At 39.6% G+C, this 22589-nt stretch overlaps 1 protein-coding gene across 8 annotated transcripts in view; it reads right to left on the bottom strand.

Annotated features, from left to right (window-relative positions):
• Window positions 1-2457: 2457 nt before the first annotated feature.
• The window catches only part of GPR160 (G protein-coupled receptor 160), a 48815-nt gene continuing 28683 nt past the window's right edge, over window positions 2458-22589 (bottom strand). For 2 of the 8 annotated variants that reach the window (XM_054483771.2, XM_063662416.1), the window contains exons 3-4: window positions 7554-7677; window positions 2458-3565 (exon numbers count right to left, since the gene is read on the bottom strand). In XM_054483771.2, coding sequence (XP_054339746.1) covers window positions 2477-3493 — 1017 coding nt within the window. In that variant the 5' untranslated portion in view covers window positions 3494-3565; window positions 7554-7677 and the 3' untranslated portion in view covers window positions 2458-2476. Of the gene's footprint in view, window positions 3566-3951; window positions 4110-4681; window positions 4823-7553; window positions 7678-9545; window positions 9804-22589 lie in introns of those variants that run through there. The other 6 variants (XR_008501773.2, XM_054483775.2, XM_054483772.2 and 3 more) reach the window with 6 other exon arrangements.

Genomic DNA, 22589 nt, shown 5'->3' with positions numbered 1-22589 from the left:
AAAACAAAAAGCTTAGTGAGGTTTGAAATGGTTTTAAAAATCTCCTGATTTAAAATCTGCAAAGAGTGTAAGTCTTTACTGATTAATTTCAATATATTTAAACATATTTCAGTCCCATATTTGGCCAACAACTAGAAGGCAATATATTTAGAGGAAAAAGTAATAGAAGGAAAGAGGGGGCCGGGTTTAAATGTTCTAAACTGTTTAAACACACCCTGATGTTCTCTTGAACATAGGATTATTTGTCCTAAACTTTCGGTATAGTTGGCTGTCTATATATGCATTTGGTTTTTATAGAATGTGATTTTTATTCCTATTTTCTCAAGTATTTTTTTTAACATTGTACCACCCATTATATTGGTTATTTCTCTTCCCTGCCATGTCTTCTGTTAACAACAGATCTGTTCACAGAGAGGTGGACATATGATTGAAGTCAGGTTGAACAGTCATTCCCCGGGACTGTATATTTGAAGTTAGGAGATGCTTTAAGTGTAATTATGAAAGCCCCGAGCTGCTGGCAGCCAGAACACCCACTTTGTGGACACAAAATGGAAACTGACAACTCACTGAGAGAGATTCTCCTAGTAGTTTACTAAGTTCATTCCAATATCCCGCTTGTTCTTAGAATGGCTCAGGTTGAGTTTGTATTACCTGCTACTCAAAGAATTCCTGACTGACTGTCCAGGAGCATTTCCCAACTTGTCTTTATAGATGGTTAATTAATTAATTAATTAGCTAATTAAAGAGACTTGTGTGCTCAAGTAAATGGGTTTCTTCTTCATTATAGCACTATAAAGCCTGAAGGTGTTCATGGGCATTGTACATTTTCAAGTGAAAAATAATTAAGAAACAACATTCTTCACATTTGACTTTGAAACCATTCTTTTTGAGAACAGTCAGTGGCACCAATGAAAGGCAATGTAATATAGTGGTAAAGAGCAAGAACTCCTCTGGACCAGAATTCTGGGTTTGCATCCCAGCTTCCCCAATGTCTAGTTGTATCATAGTGAGTTTCTTACTTTCAATGTTTAAATTTCCTCATCTGTAAGAAGGGGATAATAGTTCCTGTCAGAGTTGCTATGAGGATTAAATCAGTTGCTGCATGTAAAACACTTAAGACAGTACCTGGCACACAGGACACATTTCTTAAATCTTTTTGCCATTATTAGTGTTCCATAGCGCTTGTTTTAGGACATTTTTTCAAATAACAGAAAGTAATCCATTTGTGGATCATCAACTCAATTTAGTGGATCAAAACCAGCATTTAAAAAATGACACTAAAAAACATATTTGCATGATATGTAAGGGTAAGTATTGTTATACTTGTATGTACATGTTATACATGTTATGTAAGGGTAAGTATGTTACTTGTATGTACATGTAAACATGTACATAGAAGTCTATGGGTCATGATGTTAAAAAATATATCTTACTATAAATATCAAAAAAAAATCAAAAGCCAAAACCACCAATTTAGGAAAAGCTAAGTTTAGATTTATGCAATATAGTATTTATAAATGGTGATAAAAAATATCTATCTAGCTTAATTCCTAAAGTAATGTAAGATGATCCTGCCACTCATATTGTTTTACTCCAGTGAAGCAACTCTGCCTATCCACGGGGGGAGATTTGGCAATGTCTGGAGACATTTTTTATTGTGTCTACTGGGCATGGAGGTGCCACCAATCAATCAATCAGTGGGCAGAGAGCAGGGATGCTGCTAAACTGCCCCACAACAGAAAATTAACCAACCCCAAATGTCAAGAGTGCCGAGGATGAGAAATCCTACTTTTACGTGTGATACATTGCTAACGTGATTACGATGTGACATGCAAGTATGTGACATACAAGTTATAATATGAAAACGAATCTGCTGAATCATGGAAAGGGACCTAGTCACTACTCCCAGTTCCATAAGGTGAGCAACCAAAACTCTTCTTCCAGGAATATTTGCATTAAGAACAGAGAGAGATATACTTTTTAAAACTAATTAGCTACATTTAAAATTGAGGTAATCTTCTTCTTACATTGCACTTTATACCAAATCATTTTAAGAACAATTTTTACTTTCTTGCTTTCATTTGAACATTTAATAAAAATGTTTAGGTTGATATCTTAAAGTTGTCAGTGAAATCTCAGATTTACATAACAGTTTGCATCCAGTAGTTTTTTTTGAGTAACACAAACATCAGTATAGCCAGATGTTAACTCATTTCACTTTTTGTGTTAGTAACAAAGTAATATTTGTAATATAGTGTCCCTGAATAACTATGAAAACTTCTTGGAATTATTTTGTTTTTAAAATAAAACACTATTTAATAAATGGTATCATAGCCCTTCAAAAGACACATTCTGAAATGCTATCAAAGTCAAGGGGCAAAAGTTTTAGTTGTCTATTTTTTAATATGTCTTGAGTTCCTTCTGTTCATAAAACTATGATCTTACGACAGCTGTAACTTTTAATTAATAATATTTATTAACAAATCATTATTGATATAGGCTTTTCAGTTTGCTCAAGATTAGGAATTGTAAGTGGAATGAAGCAGCACTTCCAGTTGACAAATGGATCCAAAGGTAATCCAACGTCTCTTAAATTAAGCTTGTGACAATGAAACCAATACAATGTAGCAACGAGAAAACTATTGACAAAGTATAACCAGGGAATATTCATCTCAATATATGCTGGAATCTGAACTTTAAGTAAAACAATGATTGCCTGAAGTAGTATAAATGGTAACCAGGTACTGAGAAAACAGACGATGAGCTTGGATAGGAATATTTTTTTAGATTTCACAGTATAACTGGAGTGGGATGAAAAAGGAAAATATAAGATAGTTTCATTCATATAGGAAGTTATCCTGATAGCCTGTACCAAAGTAGTAACTTCTTCCCAACAGGTTATGAAAGCTACAAATAAAATCATCACCATGAAAAATGACAGCCAGTAACTCTGAATGCTGACATAGAAAGGACAGTGACGAGAATAAGCATTCTGTGCCTTCAGGCTTTGGTAGATGGCTGGGTCTCCCAAAACATAAGCAAGGACTGAAATCCAAATTAAAATTACTGTAAAGAAATAAAATAATTTTTGACACTTAAATGGAAGCTTGGTTGTTTTAGAGAAATTCAGGCAATAATCTATACAAGCTGTCAGGAAAACTGGATAATGCAAAAAGCCATAAGTAAAGGAAATAATTTGAGTAAATAGGCAGATGTGGTATTTAGTAAACCTAATGCTTAAAAGTACAAAATCCCTGAAATACAATATAATGGAAATGTTTACCAAAAGTAAAAGATCAACGAATGCTAGTGAAATGCAAAAATATTCCATAAAATTTTGACAGGTGTTTTTTCTTCTCATTCCTAGTGTAAGGATATTTAATAATATTTTCCCAACTATGATCAAGAATAGCAGACAGTTAACGTCTAGGGGCTGGTTTGTTTGACGTAACTGGTACTGAAAAGAGCAGTTCTCTGAAGAGAGAGCAGTCATATTTTTAGTTAAATTTCAAGAAGACCTGCTGAAATACACATGATAAAACACTGCTTCCTTTATTTTCTGTCCCTGCAAAAAAAGTGAAAAGAAAACCTTAATGTTATCTATTTTGAAACTTTACAAAGCAAGCACCACTATTCTTAAAAGCCTAATTCAATCATTTCCCCAAATAATTAAATATATGAATAAGAATTATATGTCACATAATACTTATAGAATACAGACCATAAGAATTAATGCGTATACTCTGGTCATTTTTTTGAGACCCAGATGGTCCAGAACTCAGAGATTTTTAAACCAAAATGTTATATATAAATTACTAACTTCTATATATAAGTACAGGTTTTAATAACTTAGATAGAGAAATGGTTTTATCTACCAGGGCCAAAACTCATGCCTAAAATAGAAGCTTGATAGCAATATGCAGAACAACCACATAGAGCTTTTAACCCCACCTCACTCTGACTCCAGACAGCATGACCCCAGTCCCTTTTGTCAGTGAAGTTTAGAAGCGATGCTTATGGGGCCCCTTAACACAGTTTTCAAAGCTTTTAAGTTGCAGGATCCTTCAGATTAAATCTTTTCCTGAAGCTCTGAAAACAGGTAGTTTCAGCTAAAAATAATGAGAACATAGGTAAAGGAAAGAAAGAAAAGTGTTTATCTTCTGGATATGATCTTTCAGGTATGGCATGTGGAGAGACGAGAATACAGGGAAGGAACAGGGACTCAGTATGGATACATGAGAACATTAGGAAGCGGTAGGTAAAGGAAAGGCATAGGAGTTGAGGCTTCGGTGATACATGCATTTTGGAAGCAGGAAAAAGAGATGATGAAAGAAGTCAGAAGAAGAAATCAGGAAAGGATTGGAAGGAAAGGTAGGAGATTCAAGAAACACATCCTTAAAAAAAATCAGAGTTGACCCAAACTTATTTCTACAATACTACTCAATCGCAGTATTTATAAATAGCAAAACAAAAAACCCAAAAATGACAAGAACAAACCCAATCACAAATGTGAACAACTGGAGATTGGTTCAAAACAACACAGGTTGGCTGGGTGTGGTGGCTCTTGCCTGAAATCCCAGCATTTTGAGAGGCCAAGGCAGGAGGATGGCTTGAGCCCAGGAGTTGGAGACCAGCCTGAGCAACACAGGGAGCTGCCTCTACCAAAAAAAAAAAAAATTACCTGGGCATGGTGATGCACACCTGTGGTGCCAGCCACTTAAGAGGCTGAGGTGAGAGGATCGCTTGAGCCTGGGAGGTCAAGGCTGCAGTGAGCCATGATTGTGCCACTGCACTCCAGCCTGGGTGACAGAGCAAGACCCTTTCTCAAAAAAAGAAAAAAGAAAGAAACAAAACACAGGTTGAGTATCCCTTATCAGAAATGGCTTGGGACCAGAAGCGTTTTGGATTTTGAATGCGTCCCTAATCCAAAAACCCACACTTCCATTTGAGCATCAGGTCAGTGCTCAGAAAGTTTTGGATTTTAGAGCATTTCAGATTTCAGATTTTGGATTAGGGATGCTCACCCCGGATATGGTCATCTTTATGATATGCAGCCATTAAAAATGTTTCTCAGGATAGGAGGGAGACTTAGTTTTCATACTTTTCACTCTACCTTCATTTGTTAAATTTTAAGCCTTGTGAATTTGGTACATGTTAAAAAAATAATGTCATGATAAATTTTCACAGTATGTTTAATTAAGTGAAATGCAGGTTACAAAATTATGCAGCAACATGTCATGTAAGAAATTATACATGCATAGAAAAAGGCTAAAAAGGTACATATCAAGTTATCAATATAGTAGTAGTATACTTTCTGTTTCCCAAACTTTAAGGAAAAAAATGAAGTTTTGAATCTGAAAACTGAAAAAATTAAATTTGCCTAAAAATAGGTCACTGATGATTAAATAATTTTGTGTGAAGATAAAGAAATCAGTGTGACAATAGTAAAAACATGGAATCAACCCAAATACCCATCAGTGACAGATTGGATAAAGAAAATATGGTACATATATACCATGGAATACTATGCAGCATAAAAAAAGAGATTATGTCTTTCACAGGAACATGGATGGAGTTGGAGGCCATCATCCTTAGCAAACTAACGCAGGAACAGAAAACCAAATACCACATGTTTTCACTTGTAAGTGGGAGCTAAATGATGAGAACTGATGGACACAAAGAAGGGGACAACAGACACTGGGGTCTACTTGAGGGTGGAGAGTGGGAGGAGGTAGAGGAGCGGAAAAAATAACTATTAGGTACTAGACTTAGTACCTGGGTGACAAAATAATCTGTGCAGAAAACCACCATGATATGAGTTTATAACAAACCTGCACATGTACCCCTGAACCTAAAATAAAAATTAAAAAATCACTGTGAGAGAGGGCTATCAGTTTTGATGACAGATTGAACCATTACTCTCATGGCCATAAATCTGTCATAAGATAACTTATTAAGGTATACAAATAATGAATCTACTTATACAAACGTATATATGTGTAAAGGCAATAATACAAAATCTATTTTCATAACTATAAAAGACCCAATCAAACGAGTACTTCCCACACTCAAGTTTTTTTCCCCGTATTTAAACATAGTACAGTTTAATTTGATCTTATCCAAAAGAGTTGCATTCCGGATTTGATATAGAAGGGCACAGAAACGTAGCTGCCAACTTGACAAATGCCATTGGTCTTATAAGTGGTGTTGCTTGGATAAAGAAGCCAAGATGAGTAAGACCATATGAAGTCCCCCTTGTGCCAAAAATGAAAACAAAAAAGGCTTAGTTTTAAACAACCAATGTTGGTTTAAAATGAGGGTGAGGAAATTGTGTGGATTCATAAAGACCCATTTTTCAAAAATGTAACTTTACGATAAAAGAATAGAATCATCTGTCTCACATGATTTTAACTTTTATAACTCCTATTCTAAATTAAGTAAGGAAAGCCAAATCAGGCTGGGGGCCATGGCTCATGCCTGTAATCCTAGCACTTTGGGAGGCCAAGGTGGGTAGATCACTTGAGCTCAGAAGTTCAAGACCAGCCTGGGCAACGTGGTAAAACCTAGTCTCTACAAAAAATACAAAAATTAGTCGGGTATGGTGGTGGGGGCCTATAGTTCCAGCTACTTGGGAGGCAGAGGTGGGAGGAACACCTAAGCCCAGGAGGTCAAGGCTGTGGTGAGCCAAGTCATGCCACTGCATTCCAGCCTGGGTGCCAGATTGACACTGTCGCAAAAAGAAAAGCCAGGTAGGCAACATCCAAGGGATGTTTTCCAAGTTCCCGTTTCATCATTGACTGACATGTGGAGGCACCTGGAAGATGACAAAAGTAGGGAGGAGAAGGACCTGGAGGAGGACCCTTGTGTCTCCTAGGAGATAAGGAAGGTCCACAGAGGAGAAAGAGAATCAGCTACAGCCACCAAGGCAGGAACCAAGAACCTCTTCAGAAGATGACTGGAATAAAGAAGACAAGTCCGACATGGAACATGTAAGAGAATCATAAAGCTAGAAAAAAAATAAAAGCAGGGAAGACAGGCAACTTGAGGCAATAAAAAGCGAAAGGAAGAAACTGGAAAACAAGATTTTGGCCAATTTACAATAGTTCCTGAATACTACGATCATGGAAACAAATCAGAGCTTTCTTAGATGAGACCAATTTTATATACTCTACCCCAATTACCCTGTAAACCACTATAAGTGTTCAAAATTCTAATATTTTATTTTTTAAAACAACTCCCTGGACAAGACAAATCCTTTGATAAGCTACCTGAATTTTCCCTAGAAAAATGTTCACAGAACATATAGGGACTCAAGAGATTTACAAGATCTGGTCCTTTTCCTGCATGATTCTTTAAACTACTCGTGAATGAACTCATATGCAACCTGAAAAGTTAATGTGAAAGTCCTTTTCAAGGTATCCTGCTTTACGATCTGGCCCAGTTTGGAGGTATTAGCAGGGCCTCAGGGAAACAAACCATGATTTCGTTTCACTGACCCAGTCTCTGTTTTTCCCTTTGTAACCCAATTAATTCTTAACAACTTGCATACTTACTCTCCAGTGGGTCTTCCTTGACTGATGATCTTCCTATTCAGTTTCACTTTTACTGCCTTCAATTATGTTATTTTTGGTTCCTTGCATTTCATTTTGATATAACAATATGCTATGTGAGTAAGCTCTGTGTGAAAGATAGAAAATAAAACGAAACATCATTAAGAGCTATCTTAATAGCAAGAGTCCAGTTAAACTGGTTCCAGATCACTGCTTAGAAAAATTGTAGCTTTTTGTGGGACTGAAGCCAAGAACTAACTGCTTACATTCTTAGTTTCTTTCTTGCAAAAGGAAGAAAGGGGATACTTGGACTGAAGGCACACCAAAGATGGAGAGATTGATGCATACACCACATTTACTTAAAGGAATCTTGCTCTATAGTTTTCAGCCACAGGATAAAGCAGCTGTCCTCAAAGTGTTTGGTTTCAGGACCCTTTGACCCTTGATGCATGTTAACATCAATAACATTTTTAAAATGTTATTTAAATAATATGGTAAAAATTACTATATTTTACCAAACAATAATTTAGTGAGCAGAGTGGCATTGTTTCACATTTCACAACTTGCTTTAGTATCTGGCTTAATAGCAGACAGCTGAATTTTCATCTATGCCGGGTCTGTCCCACAGACCCTGGTCGAGCAACGGATGAAAGGAGTACTCAGACACAGATAAGCAGTGTAACAGCAGCTAGGGGGCTGCCTAGCACTAGTGGCCGAAGACAGCAGCCTTGAACAGCTGGAGCTGCTTGCTTTTATTCAGTACAGACATAATGCCGAAAGCCTGGAGCAAACACAGTCTGTGGGTAGTTAACATTACTGTTCCCCCTTTCAGGGAGCAGTCATGCGTGCGGATGATCAAAGGTCGGTTTCTGGACAACACAAGTGAACAAGCCTATTTAAGATAAATTCCCCTACACGTCCTTGTACCTACTCCTTGCCCCCTTCAAGGTCAGAAAACAGCTGCCTTCAGCTTATTCTCCCCTGGAAGCTATGCAGAGCCTTCCGACCTTCCAGAAGGCCTGCTCCTTTCCCTACAGTTTCTCCCACCACTCTGACTGATCTACATCTCCCCCTTTTGTTTTTTTGCATCAGGTTTTGTTGACTGAAGAGTACAGATGTGTGCAGTGACAGGTTTGACAGGCGCAGTAGTTACAGCTCGTGTTCTGGCTTTGCGTAAAGCAGTCTGCTGCACATAATTCATCAAATTCTGCCCTCTAGAGGAGGTATTGACTGGCCTCTAAGGTTGTTTTAGTTAGCACTGACCAGTCCCATGGGGTCATATGGAAGTTCTCTGCTATGGCCTCAATTAATCCTTTCATAAATGGGCTAGCGGCTCCATTTTCTCTAATGCTTTTTCTTATCTCTTTATAAGTGTTGAAAGTAATGGGTTCATGTACCCGATTGCCTTGTTGATCTTGCATTACCAGGCAGACCAAGAGCTCCCCTTCTAATGCTGCTTGCTTAAGACAGGGTCCCATAACTGTAGTGTATCCCTTGTCCTTTTTCCAATTTATTGGGGGAGGGGGCTCAGGGAAAATCTCTGTCTCCTCTGTGGCACCTTTACCCAGTAACGGTGGAGCCGGGAGAGGAGGTGGAGGCAGTAAGGTAGATGATGTTTCTTCCTCCCTTCCCTTTTTAGGCTCTTCTGTGTAGAGTGGGGCCAAAGCAACCCTAACTAAGGCCCATAATGTTAAAGGTGTTACTGGGACCCCATTGCCCTTGTGCATGATGTTGTTTAAGATTTCTTCCCACTTGCTTCCAGAGCTCTAGGTCTAACATGCCTTCTTCTGGGAACTATGGGTTATGGAAAACAACAGTTTGCATTAGGTCCCTTAATTGGGCCTCTGAAACTGAGGCTCCACCAGCTTTAAGCAGTTGTTTCAATACTTCTATATGCTGTTTCTGTTGAGTGAATAAGTGTTGTCCCAATGTGAAACCCTAGCTTGAAAAGTCCCTCGAATTTGGAAATCCCAAGAGGGCTCCAATTCCAATTACTTGCTTACTGCGCAGTCTCTTCACCTTCGTTTTTGAGGGTTCCGTCGCGATCCATTGCAGCATTCCTCACACAGGGCACCAGCTGCTGGGTCTGTCCCGCAGACCCTGGCCAAGCAACTGAAGAAAGGCGTACTCAGACACACATATGCAGTGTAACAGCAGCTAGTGGGCTGCCCGGCACTAATGGCTGAAGAAGAGAGCAGCCTCGAACAGCTGGAGCTGCTTGCTTTTATTCAGTACAGACATAATGCCGAAAGCCTGGAGCAAACACAATCTGCGGGTAATTAACATTATTGTTCTCCCTTTCAGGGAGCAGTCATGCACGCTGATGATCAAAAGTCAGTTTCTGGACAACACAAGTGAACAAGCCTATTAAAGATAAATTCTCCTACACATCCTTGTACCTACTCCTTGCCCTCTGCCTCAAGGTCAGAGAACAGCTGCCTTCAGCTTATTCTCCCCTGAAGCCTTCCGACCTTTCAGAAAGCCTGCTCCTTTCCCAACAGTCTCTCCCACCACTCTGACCAATTACCTACACATCTACATTTAATCGGCTGAAATATCACACATCATGTAACTTCTGGAAAGTCCTCTGTACATTCATGAGAGTTGGAAAGTAAAAAAAAAGGTAAAAACTTCAAGTGTTTTTATAATCAGTTGTGTTGCAGAATCTCATGCAATCTTAGAAAAGTTTAAAAAAACCATGTGCGTTAGACAACAGGATGGGAGATGAACACAGTGAACATGAACATTCTGGTTTACTGTTGTGTAGAAGATGGAATTCATACTGCAGCTGTATTTGGTGAGCCTGATAAGTGGAGCAAAGCTGTGGGAGAAATAGCCTTATCAGGGGTTTTACATACTGTTTTTCTAATTCTTAACAACAGTCATAAAAGGTATACATAATTTTTCCCCATGAGGAAAACAGGCTTGTGGTTAATAAGCACATCTCCCTAGGTCCCATGACTCGTAAGTGTTGGAGCTAAAGTTCAACCTCAAGTCTGACTTCAAAGCTCACGTTCTTCAGTAAACCACAATTATGGCTTAACTCACAACTGGAAATGTAGAAAGGGACCCAATGTATGTATGTGAAAGAGCTTTCTAAAAAACCAACATCCGGCCAGGTGCGGTGGCTCATGCCTGTAATTGCAGCACTTTGGGAGGCTGGTGCGGGCGGATTGCCTGAGGCCAGGAGTTCAAGATCAGCCTGGTCAACATGGTGAAACCCTGTCTCTACTAAAAATACAAAAATTAGCCAGGCTTGGTGGCGGGCGCCTGTAATCCCAGTTACTCAGGAGGCTGCAGCAGGAGATTCGCTTGGACCCAGGACGGGGAGGTTGCAGTGAGCCGAGATTGCACCACTACACTCCAGCCTGAGCAACAGAGTGAGACACAGTTGTCTCAAAAAAAATAATAATTAAAAAAATAAAAAAAAACATTCAAATAACAGTGACTGTATTGATTACTAATATTCATAGGATTGTGACTTGACTATCCATTTGGATAATGAAATTTTATCCCTCCAAAAGGTAAATATAAACTTTGAAGAGTTTGTATTTGAAATGTGGTCTTTGCTTGGTATGTATCCAAATTCAGTGGAAAAAAAAATGTCACTCAACTCTGATAATGTTTTGCATTCATTCATTTGCACAGTACAGTTATATTCAATATAGAAAAGAAAATATGAAAATGTTTTTATTTTACTTATTTTTAAAAATAGGTGATATAATTTACATGATACAAAACTTGGGTGACAGATGTGTATTACAGTGAAAGTTACCTGTGCCACCCAATCCTCCCTCCAACACCCCCACTCTGCCCAGCACTGTCTAGCCAGTTTCCCTCCCTAGATACAACCACTATAACCAGTTATTTGTATATATTTCCAGAGATATTCTAAAGCAAAGTTTTAAAAAGAAATATGAAATTTCCTTATTAAGACAACTAGTGAGAGATTCTTGATTTGTCCTTTCCTGTCTTATTTATACACTGACAAAATCTGACAAAAGAGGCGCAAAGGTAGAACATAGCCAAGAATTATCAGTGATCTGCCAGAAGCAGGAGTAATTCCCACCAACCCAAACATAAGGCTGGCGATAAGGAAGGCCAGTGAGGCCAGGCAGAAGATAGCAAGCAGAGGTTATTTCAAGGTAGGGGATAGATGATTTTTATTTTTCTCCTTCAGTGTAGAATTCTAGTGCTCACCCACATGCCTGCTTCATCTCTGCTTCTGCCCATGGAGGATTTTTGTTCTTTGATCCCTACAGTTAATGGGCTACCAGGCCAAAACATTTCATTGCAGAGGAGTTGCCCTTCATTGTTGTCTTCCCCATCATGGGCTGGGGAGGCGGGGAGGCAATGCATTCCAGATGGTACATTACAAGATGGTGGAGCCTCTGTCAACCTGGGTCCTTGAGTGACCGTGTGAAGCAAAGCCCCTGGCGATTCACAATAGGTGTATAGTATGAGCAAGAAATAAACCTTTGTTGCATTAAGTCAATGGGATTTGGCCTTTCCTGACTAATGCCATTCCTCATTATTCTCTATATCCTTTGAAATTTTTTTAACAGGATGTATTATTTATATTATCAGAAAAAATACCTTTAAAAAGCCATGATACAAATGTAAGAATACTGGTAAAACTCAAAATTCAATTTTAATTTGTCATATATTTGTAAAAGTCATAAACTTTTGCATTTTTTCTTCTGATATTCTTTTGGTTTTGTTTTGTTTTGCTTGAGTTGGAGTTTCGCTCTTGTTGCCCAGGCTGGAGTGCAATGGCACAATCTCGCCTCACTGTAACCTCCGCCTCTTGGGCTCAAGTGATTCTCCTGCCTCAGCCTGCCAAGTAGCAGGGATTACAGGCACACACCACCACGCCTGATTAATTTTTGTTATTCTTAGTAGAGATGAGGTTTCCACCATGTTGGCCAGGCTGGTCTCGAATTCCTGACTTAAAGTGATCTGCCCACCTTGGCCTCCCAAAGTGCTGGGATTACAGGTGTTAGCCACTGCAGCCGGCCCTCTTCTAATATTCTTATATTTGCCTGTTTTCAAAAAGAAGGGCTCAATTCAATAACCTAAATTTAAACTTTAAGGAAAAAAGCGAATTAAACCCAAAGTAGGTTAAAGGGAAGATTTAAAAAAGAGCAGAAATCAATGAAATTAAAACAAACAAACAAAAATAAGGCCAGGCATGGTGGCTCATGCCTGTAATCCCAGCACTTTGAGAGGCTGAGGCGGGAGGATCACTTGATCCCAGGAGTTTGAGACCAGCCTGGGCAACATGGCAAAACCTCGTCTCTATCAAAAAATATAAAACGTAGCTGGGTGTGGTGGTGGGCACCTGTGGTCCTAGCTACTTGGGAGGCTGAGGTGGGAGGATCGCTTGAGCCCAGGAGGTGGAGGTTGTGGTGAGCCGAGATTGTGCCACTGCACTCCAGCCTGGGGGACAGAAGAAGACCCTGTCTCAAATAAATAAATAAGCAAAGCAAATCAATCAAAACAAAAACAACAACAACCACCCCAAAACAACAGAAAGAAAATCAATGATACAAAACTGCTTCTTTAGGGGAAAAAAAGAACCAATAAAATTAATAAACCTCTAGCCAAATTAAGAAAGAAATTACCAAAATTAGGAAAGTGAGTACCTAGAAACATGAAAAGAATAAGGAACTATTTTGAACAACTTTATTTCGATAAATTTGTATGATGAAACAAATTTCTGGAAAGATACTACCGAAACTCCATCCAAAAGATCCCTAAATAGCTCTATTAAAGAAACTGGCCCGGTGCAGTGGCTCATGCCTGTAATCCCAGCACTTTGGGAGGCTGAGGCCAGCAGATCACCTGAGGTCAGGAGTTCAAGACCATCCTGGCCAATATGGTGAAACCCCCGTCTCTACTAAAAATTCAAAAATTAACCAGGCATGGTGGCTTGGCCTGTAGTCCCTGCTGCTCCAGAGACTGAGGCAGGAGAATCACTTGAACCCAGGAGGCGGAGCTTGCAGTGAGCCGAGATTGTGCCACTGCAGTCTAGCCTGGGTGACAGAGTAAGACTCCATCTCAAAAAAAAAAAAATCCCTATTAAAGAAAATGATTCTGTATTTCAAACCTACCCACAAAGAAAATATAGGCTCAGATGTCTTCATTGATGGATTCTATCAAGCATTTAGGGAAAAAATACCAAACTTAAAGAGTACCTCGTAACTCATTTCACAAGGACTAGAATTACCTTGATACCAAAGACATTTCAAGAAAACTAATATAGATCATCATCCCTCATGAACATGGAAGCAGAAATTGTTAACAAATTATTAGAAAACTGAATCCATCAATACATCATGGCCAATGGAAACTTATTTTAACCTTAGGAAGTCAATCAATGTAATTCACCACATTAACAGAATAAAGGAGAAAGACTATAAGATCACCTGAAGAGACGTAGATGCAGCATTTAACAAAATCTACTATGATAAAAACAAACAATAGAAGGTCACGTCCCTAATTAGATAAGAAGTCTGTATGAAAAACCAAGATCAATCTCATGGTGCTGAAAGTGGATATCCATGTGGGGGAAAATGAACTTTCACTCTTACCTTACGCCATATACAAAAATGAACTAAAAAAGGATCATATGACTAAATGTAGAAATAAAACTAAAATTTCTAGAAGAAAACAGAAGAAATCATTTGCAATCCTGGGTAGATATATTAGCTTCCTAGGGCTGCCACAACAAATTATAATAGGCAATAATTTTTTCTTTTTTTTTTTGTAAGAGACAGAATCTTGCTCTGTTGCCCAGGCTGGAGTGCTGTGGTGCAATCAAAGCTCACTGTAAACTTGAACTCCCAGGCTTAAGTAATGCTCCGGCCTTAGCCTCCCAAGTAGCTGGGACCACAGGCTTGTGCCACCATGCTTGGCTAAGTTTTTAAAATTTTTTATTTGTAGAGATGGGGTCTCGTTTTGTTGTCCAGGTTGGTCTCAAACTCCTGGCTTCAAGCATTCCTCCTGCCTTGGCCTCCTAAATTGCTGGGATTACAAGCATGAGCTACCGTGCCCAGTCGACTGGTGGTAAATTTAAACTGAATGGCTCATGATATTATTTGGATGTTTGTCCCCTTCGAATCTCATGTTGAAATGTGATCTCCAATGCTGAAGGTGGGACCTAGTGGGAGGTGTTTGGATCATGGGGGTGGATCCCTCATGAATGACTTGGTGCTTTCCCCACAGTAATGAGTAAGTCCTCACTCTTAGTTGTTCACAAGAGAGCTGGCTGGTTAAAAAGAGTCTGGGACTTCCCTTCTCTTCCCGTTGCTCCCTGTCTCACCATGTGACACGCCTGCTCCCCTTCTGCCTTCCACCATGACTGGAAGCTTCCTGAGGCCTCAACAGAAGCAGATGCTGGTGCACTGCTTCCTGTACAGTCTGTAGAACCATGAGCCAAATAAACCTTTTTTCTTTATAAATTACCCAGTCTCAGGTATTCTTTATAATAACACAGAACAGACTAACACAACTTAAAACAACGGAAGTTTAATCTCTCACATTCAGGAGGCCAGAAGTCTGAAATTCAGTCGTCAGTAGAGGCTGGGCACGGTGGTTCATGCCTGGAATCCCAGCACATTGGAAGGCTGAGGCAGGTGGATCACTTGAGGTCAGGAGTTCAAGACCAGCCTGGCCAAACTGGTGAAACCCCATATCTACTAAAAATACAAAAGTTAGCTGGGCATGGTGGCTACTGTGTATTTTTATGTTGAGACCTCTCCAGCCTTTTTACATGGGACACCTGTAGTCCCAGCTACTTGGGAGGCTGAGGAAGGAGAATCACTTGAACCCGGGAAGTGGAGGTTGTAATGACCCACGATCACGCCACTGCACTCCAGCCTGGGTGACAGAGCAAGACTCCGCCTCAAAAAAAAAAAAAAAAAAAAGGCTTGTATACAAATATATGTAGGAGCTTTATTCACCAATGGCCCCAGAGTGGAAATATCCCAAATATCCATCCACAGGAAAATGGATAAACAAATTGTAGTAAATCTAGGCAATGGAATACTTCTCAGCAATAAAAATTAATATATGCTCCACACAGGGAAAAGCCTCAAAAACATGTTATGTTAGGCCATTCTTCTGTTGCTATAAAGAAATACCTCAGGCTGGGTAATTAATTTATAAAGAGGTATTTCTGTTTGTGAGACAGAGTCTTGCTCTGTTGCCCAGGCTGGAGTGCAGTGGCGTGATCTCGGCTCACTGCAACCTCTGCCTTCTGGGTTTGTGCGATTCTCCTACCTCAGCCTCCCGAGTAGCTGGGACTACAGGCATGTACCACCATGCCTGGCTAATTTTTTTTGTATTTTTAGTAGAGACGGGGTTTTGCCATGTTGGCTAGCTGGTCTTGAACTCCTGACCTCAAGTGATCCACCCACCTCAGCCTCCCAAAGTGCTGGGATTACAGGTATGAGCCACTGTGCCTGGCCTATAAAGAGGTTTATTTGGCTCAAGAGTTCTGCAGGCTACACAGGAAGCATGGCGCTGGCATCTGCTTGGCTTCTGGTGAGGCCTCAGGAAGTTTACAACCATGGCAGAAGGCAAAAGGGGAACAGGCATCTCACATGGCGAGAGTAGGAGCCAGAGAGAAGGGGGAGGCCCTACATGCTTTTAAATAACCAGCTCTTGCGTGAACTCATAGGGAGAGCTCACTTACCACCAAGCGGACGGTGCCAAGCCGTTCATGAGGGATCTGCCCCCATGATCCAGATACCTCCTAACAGGCCCCATCTCCAACATGGGAGAGCACATTTTAACATGAGATTTGGAGGGGACACATATCTAAACCATATCACATGCCGAAGAAAAAGAGCCTAGCAATAAAGGGTATAGAGTGTGTGGTTCTAATTATATGGGATTCAAAACAGAAAAACGAATCCCTATGGCCAGAGAGACTATAGGTAGAAATCTGAAGCCAGGCTGGGGCAAAGATGAACCAGGCAATGTTCTGTAGAGATGAAAATGTTCTATATCTGGATTGGGGTTCAAGTAGATACATTTTTCAAAATTCAAACTATACACTAAAAATGAGTGTTTTAACTTATTTTTAAAGAATATTCATCTCACAGTATTAGATATAAAAGTAAAAACCTGGAATTAATGTAAATCTCCAATAGCAGGAAATTGGCTACATAAATTATAACTTCCAATGAACAGTGCCTTCTTTAAACAAATGCTCCTCATAACTCTACTAACATAACAGTAAATCAAGTTTTACCAGATTCTAAAATGATAAGAAAACCTCATTGTGATGCTGAGGAACTCTAGAGAACCTAGTCTCTAGTTGTTAAACTGGTAAGTACTGGCCAAGAAGCCTTTCTCCTGCCGCTCCTGTACTAACTGTAGCACCTGGTGACAGAATAGTAAGTGAGGGGATGTTTTTTTTGGAAGTACTCTAGCTAATATGAGTGAATAAGGAATGATAAAATTTGGAAACTGCCCAATTTGCTACCTCTGATGTACTAAATGGAGGTAGCCAAAGATCATCAATACTAATACCCAAAGGTAGAAATTGAAGAGTACCCTGCTATCTACAAAGTGGGCTTGCCAAAAAATTAGAACCCGATCGAACCTGTAGATTCAACTACTGATGTTCAAGAAAGAGGACAATAACTTGTTTAATGACCCCACAGGATGCAGTAAAGAAAATCCACATGGTGGTATGCTCTATAGGATTACAATTTGTTACTTCAATAAATTGTTTCAACAACAATCCAAAAAATTAACAGACTTAGGATATATCAACTAAGTGCAATGTGTAGAATTTATTTGAATTCATGGCAACAAAGAATTACATATAAAAGACAATGGGAAATTATGGTGTGATGGGCTGAATTATATCCCCCCAAATTCATATGTTGAAGCCTTTAACTCCCAGTACCTCCAAATGTGACTATATTTGGAGATAGGACCTTTAAAGCAGTAATTCGGACACACATACAAGATACTAGGGATGCTGGTGCACAGAGAAAAGGCTGTGGGAGGGCACGGCGAGAAGACAGCCATCCACAGGCTGCAAAAGGCCCCAGGAGAAACTGCCCTGGGACACCTCGATCTCACACTTTCAGCCCCCAGAGCTGTTGTTTCAGCCACCCAGTCTGTGGTGGTTTGTTATGGCAGCCCTAACAAATTAATATGTGTGGTTATATTTAAATCTCATTATTTAAAAAAATACATACTAAAATATTTACAGATGAAATAGGTTGTCTGGAATTTGCGTCAACATAATGCAGTGTGTGTGCTGGGGGTCGAGTGGATGAAAGTATAGATGGGGCAGGATCAACCACTGGTTAATGGCTGTTCTAACTATTTGTATGTATGTTTGAAAATTTTCATAACTTTAAAAAAATGTATAAACCTCCAAGGACAAAATTTCAGAGGCTGGAAAATGAACAGACAGACGGTAAATGACTGAGCCCCATCTACACAAAGTGTGGTCCAAGCATCACCTAGGAGACTGCTATTCACATAGACCCTCAGGCTCCAGCTCAGATCTATGGAAGCAATCTGCAGTTTTAATAAATCCTCACATGAATCACATACACTGGACACAGACTGAAGCTAGCAGTGGAGAAAGCAGAGTGGCAACCCAATTTATACCTCAGGACCCTCAAAAATCTCAAAAGTGGCTGACCCAGGTGTCTTCAGAAAGGGATGCCAAGATGGGAATAAAAACAGATGGATTCGTTGCAAATGAAATAAGCAGTTAGGTCCCCAGATCTCTTCCCTGAGTCAGTGCAGCAAATGACTGCCTCTCCAACTGAGGAATAAGAATGAGGTTTTCCCCTCTGGGGAAGGTACAACAATCTTTGGATGGTAGGCAGAGTTGAGGATTAGAGGAACATCATACTGATAACAGGGAGACTGCATAAAAACACACATAGCGAAAGTTGAGACCTCTCTGGCCTTTTTACAGTTGGATTTCAGGAATACTATTATTACAAGATATAAAGACTCAAACAGTTCTCTCTAGGCATCAGCCCAGGAAGAAATATCTAAAGATACTACATTGAATCTTCCCTGAAGAAACAGCCCAGATATTGCCCTACTTATAAATATGACTGGACATCCAAAGATCCTCAGACATTCAAAGAAAATCTCTAGTATTGAAAGTTGAACAAATCCACAAGCAGAAAAAAGACAACTTGGAGGAAATAGACACAATGCTAGATAGAAGAAAGCTATTTAAAAACTCATTGTTTTCAGGGAGAAAATATTGCATCCATACAAGAGGAGGTGGCTATTTATAATAACAACAGAAAAAAAAAGAGCTCTTGGAAAATAAAATATGATGGCAGAAGTAGTAAGGTGAACAGATAGTTGGAAAATAAAGTTTAGGAAATTTCCTAGAAAAAGTGAAATAAAAAGAGAAATAGTTAAGAAACATGGAGGACCAATCCAACGGGTGCAAACTCTGACTAACAGGAGTCACAGAAAGAGAGCAAACTGGAGGGGAAGAACTCAAAGAAGAAAAGGCAATAATGAGCCAAGTGTGGTGGCTCACACCTGTAATCCCAGCACTTTGGGAGGCCAAAGTGGGTAGATCACTTGAGGTCAGGAGTTTGAGACCAGCCTGGCCAACATGGAAAAACCCAATCTCTACTAAAAATACAAAAATGAAAAATAATTAACTGGGCATGGTGGTGCACGCCTGTAATACCAGCTACTCAGGAGGCTGAGGCAGGAGAATAGCTTGAACCCGGGAGGTGGAGGTTGCAGTGAGCCGAGATCGCACCACTGTACTCCAGCTGGGTGACAGAGCAAGACTCCGTTTCAAAAAATAAATAAATAAAAATAAAGAGTGTTTCAACTTATAAATGAAAAGTAAAATTTAGACTTAGAATTCCACCATCTTGCAACAACTTCTCCCCAATCCACCACCCACGTAAACATTTTAGCACCTGTAGCTACCATCATCTCAACACAAGAGACAACCAGACATTTTGTGCCTCCTATATGGCAAACCTGAGTTTCATTAAATCTCTGAATCCAGCTGCCAGTTTGCAAGAAATAGAGGATTGAGGGATATACTGGAGCTGAATCATGAGCATGCAATGAGCAAGACTCACACTGTGGAAAACCCTATTGGTCAAGGAGTCCAGTTCTTCAAGAGAAAAACAAAGGGGAAAAATGGAGACGTAATCTAGAGAGTAAAAAACACATCCCAGATAACTTTTTTTTTTTAAAGGTAAGACTAAATTGGAGTCTCTAAAGATATGCATTTGGATGGTAAAACTTCTAAATGCAAAGAAGTGCTGATGACTGTAAAAGTGAAGTTATTTTGGGGGAAGCGAGGGACTGTGATTGGAGAGGTCACATGGAAGGGGCGTATTGGAGCAAAGTTCCTGCTCTCTACCTGAGAGGTGGTGACATGGGAATGGGGGTCAGGCTTCTTGGAAACACTGGAAGCCAGAGATGCCTTCAATTTTAAGGGACTGATAAGTTCAACCAAATAAAAATAGCACTTTACATAAAAACCATAGGCAAAATCAAAAGAAAACAAACTAGAAGAAAAAAACATGGTAAAATATTAACCTAATTTATAAAGAACTCCTGGAAATCAAACAAGAAAAAGATCAAAATCCCAATATTGAAATAGTAAAATGAACAAAGGATTTGAAGAGATAATTCACAGAAGAGGATAAATGGGCTCTTAAACATATGAAAGAAGGATCAGCATCACTTTTAAAAAAACAGGCCTGGCACGACAGCTCACGCTTGTAATCCCAGCACTTTGGGAGGCTGAGGCAGAAGGATCGTTTGAGTCCAGGAGTTCAAGCCCAGCCTGGGAAACATGGCAATACTCCGTCTCTACTAAAAACACAAAACTTAGCTGGGCATGGTGGCCTATGCCTGTAGTCCCAGCTACTTGGGAGGCTGAGGCGGGAGGATTGCTTGAGCCCAGGAGGTTGAGGCTGCAGTGAGCTGTGACTGCAACACTGCACTCCAGCCTGGGCAACGGAGAAAGACTGTCTCAAAAAATTAATTACAAAGTATAAAAGAAAAAATAGAAATTTAAACTACACTGTTTGCCTCATAAAGGACAGGCAAAACCCGAAAATTTGTCCACACAGTATCTCTAGTGAGGCTGTGGAATAAACAGGTATCTTAACCACTGGTGGGGCTGAAGAATGCAACTGGAGAAACTCCTACAAAAGGCAACCTGGTAATATTTATCAAAATCACAAACATACATATATGTCCTGTGAGCCAAAAACTCCTCTCCTAAGGATTTATCCTATAAATTTACTTGCATGTGTGCAAAAGTAAGTGTTTATAAGAGTATTCATTGAGGCATTGCTTAAAATAACAAAAGACTGGAAACTACATTATAACTTAGACAACTTACTTTAAACTTAAATGTCCGCCAATAGGGAACCATTAAGTAGATTATGGCACATCTATCCAGTGCAACACTATGCAGCTCTCTCTTAAAAATGAGGAACTCTCCATGCAGTGATATGGACATGTCTCCAAGATACACTGTTAAGGGGAAAAGCAAGACACAGAATAGAGCAAGAAATACACACGATTTGCATTTTAAAAGGGGAGAAATGGCCGGGCACGGTGGCTCACATCTGTAATCCCAGCACTTTGGGAGGCCCAGGCGGGCGAATCACGAGGTCAGGAGATTGAGACCATCCTGGCTAACATGGTGAAACCCCGCCTCTACTAAAAATACCAAAAATTAGCCGGGCGTGGTGGCAGGCGCCTGTAGTCCTAGCTACTCGGAAGGCTGAGGCAGGAGAATGGCGTGAACCCGGGAGGCGGAGCTTGCAGTGAGCCGAGATCGCGCCACTGGACTCCAGCCTGGGTGACAGAGCAAGACTCCATCGCCCCCCCAAAAAAAAAAAAAAAAAAAAAAAGAGAAAAAGAATAGCATCAAGTAATCTTCTATATATACATGAAGAAACCCTGGAAGGACACTTAAAAAGTTAGCATTGGGCATGTGTGCATGCCTATATCCCAGCTACTCAGGAGGCTGAGGCAGGAGGATCGCTTGAACCCAGTAGTTTGAGTATAGTCTGGGCAACATAGCGAGACCCCATCTCTTTAAAACAAAGTTAAAGACAGTGGTTACAGGGGTAGGAACTTGGCAGATGGGGTCATGAATGAGATGAAGACTTCAGTACATTTTTTTTTCCTACTATGAACATTCTCTTAAACATGTGAATGTATTAAGTATTCAAAAAATTAAACACACTGAGTAAGGAAAAAAACAAGTTATCTACAAATTGGTACAATTCTCAATTACACAAACAATTTAAGTATTTACTTTAAAAAGCTTTTTAACATTTCATGAAAGAAACTTTCCAACATAGAATTCTACACCAAACTAAATGGTCAATTAAGTGTAGGTATAAAATGAAGCCACATACTCAAAAATATTTTACTCACATGAAGTTCTTAGGAAGCCAATGAAAGAAAGGCATACGTCATCAGAATGAGGAATAATAAACTAGGAGAGCAATACATGCGGTCCAGGAAATGGGATGCATCAGAACAGAAGAAAAACCATGTAGAGTACAATTCGAGGATTCCGAGGTTGGTGAAGATTATCTAGGCATCAGATCCAGAGTGCACAATCTAAATCAGAGTAGGGCACATGGCTATGGGAGAAATTTCTCCAGGAAGGTAGAAATTCCAAATATCTTTGAATATACCAAAAGATTTACACAATAGAGAAGAGTCTGTGGTTGAATTAGCGATAAGTATATAGAAAACAAAGCAGACAAACTCAAAGGAAAACAAAAAAGTTGTTTAGAAAGGAAATGTAATTGTAGTATATAACATTCATTAGCTATTTTATTTTAAAATAAAATTTTATTTTTTAAAATAATTTTTGTTTCAACTTTATGATGACAAATAATTTTCAAGTTTATTTCCTTATTTGTTTAAATACAAAGCTAAACCACAAACAGGTACAACCAAGATACTATCTCACATTTACACTCCCATCAGATCCTCTTCGGCTGACTACTCCCCAGGCTGACTGGG

This window comes from Pongo pygmaeus, chromosome 2, assembly GCF_028885625.2.
Source record: "Pongo pygmaeus isolate AG05252 chromosome 2, NHGRI_mPonPyg2-v2.0_pri, whole genome shotgun sequence".
NCBI classification, from domain to species: domain Eukaryota; kingdom Metazoa; phylum Chordata; class Mammalia; order Primates; family Hominidae; genus Pongo; species Pongo pygmaeus.
This window is presented reverse-complemented; position numbering and strand designations above follow the sequence as displayed.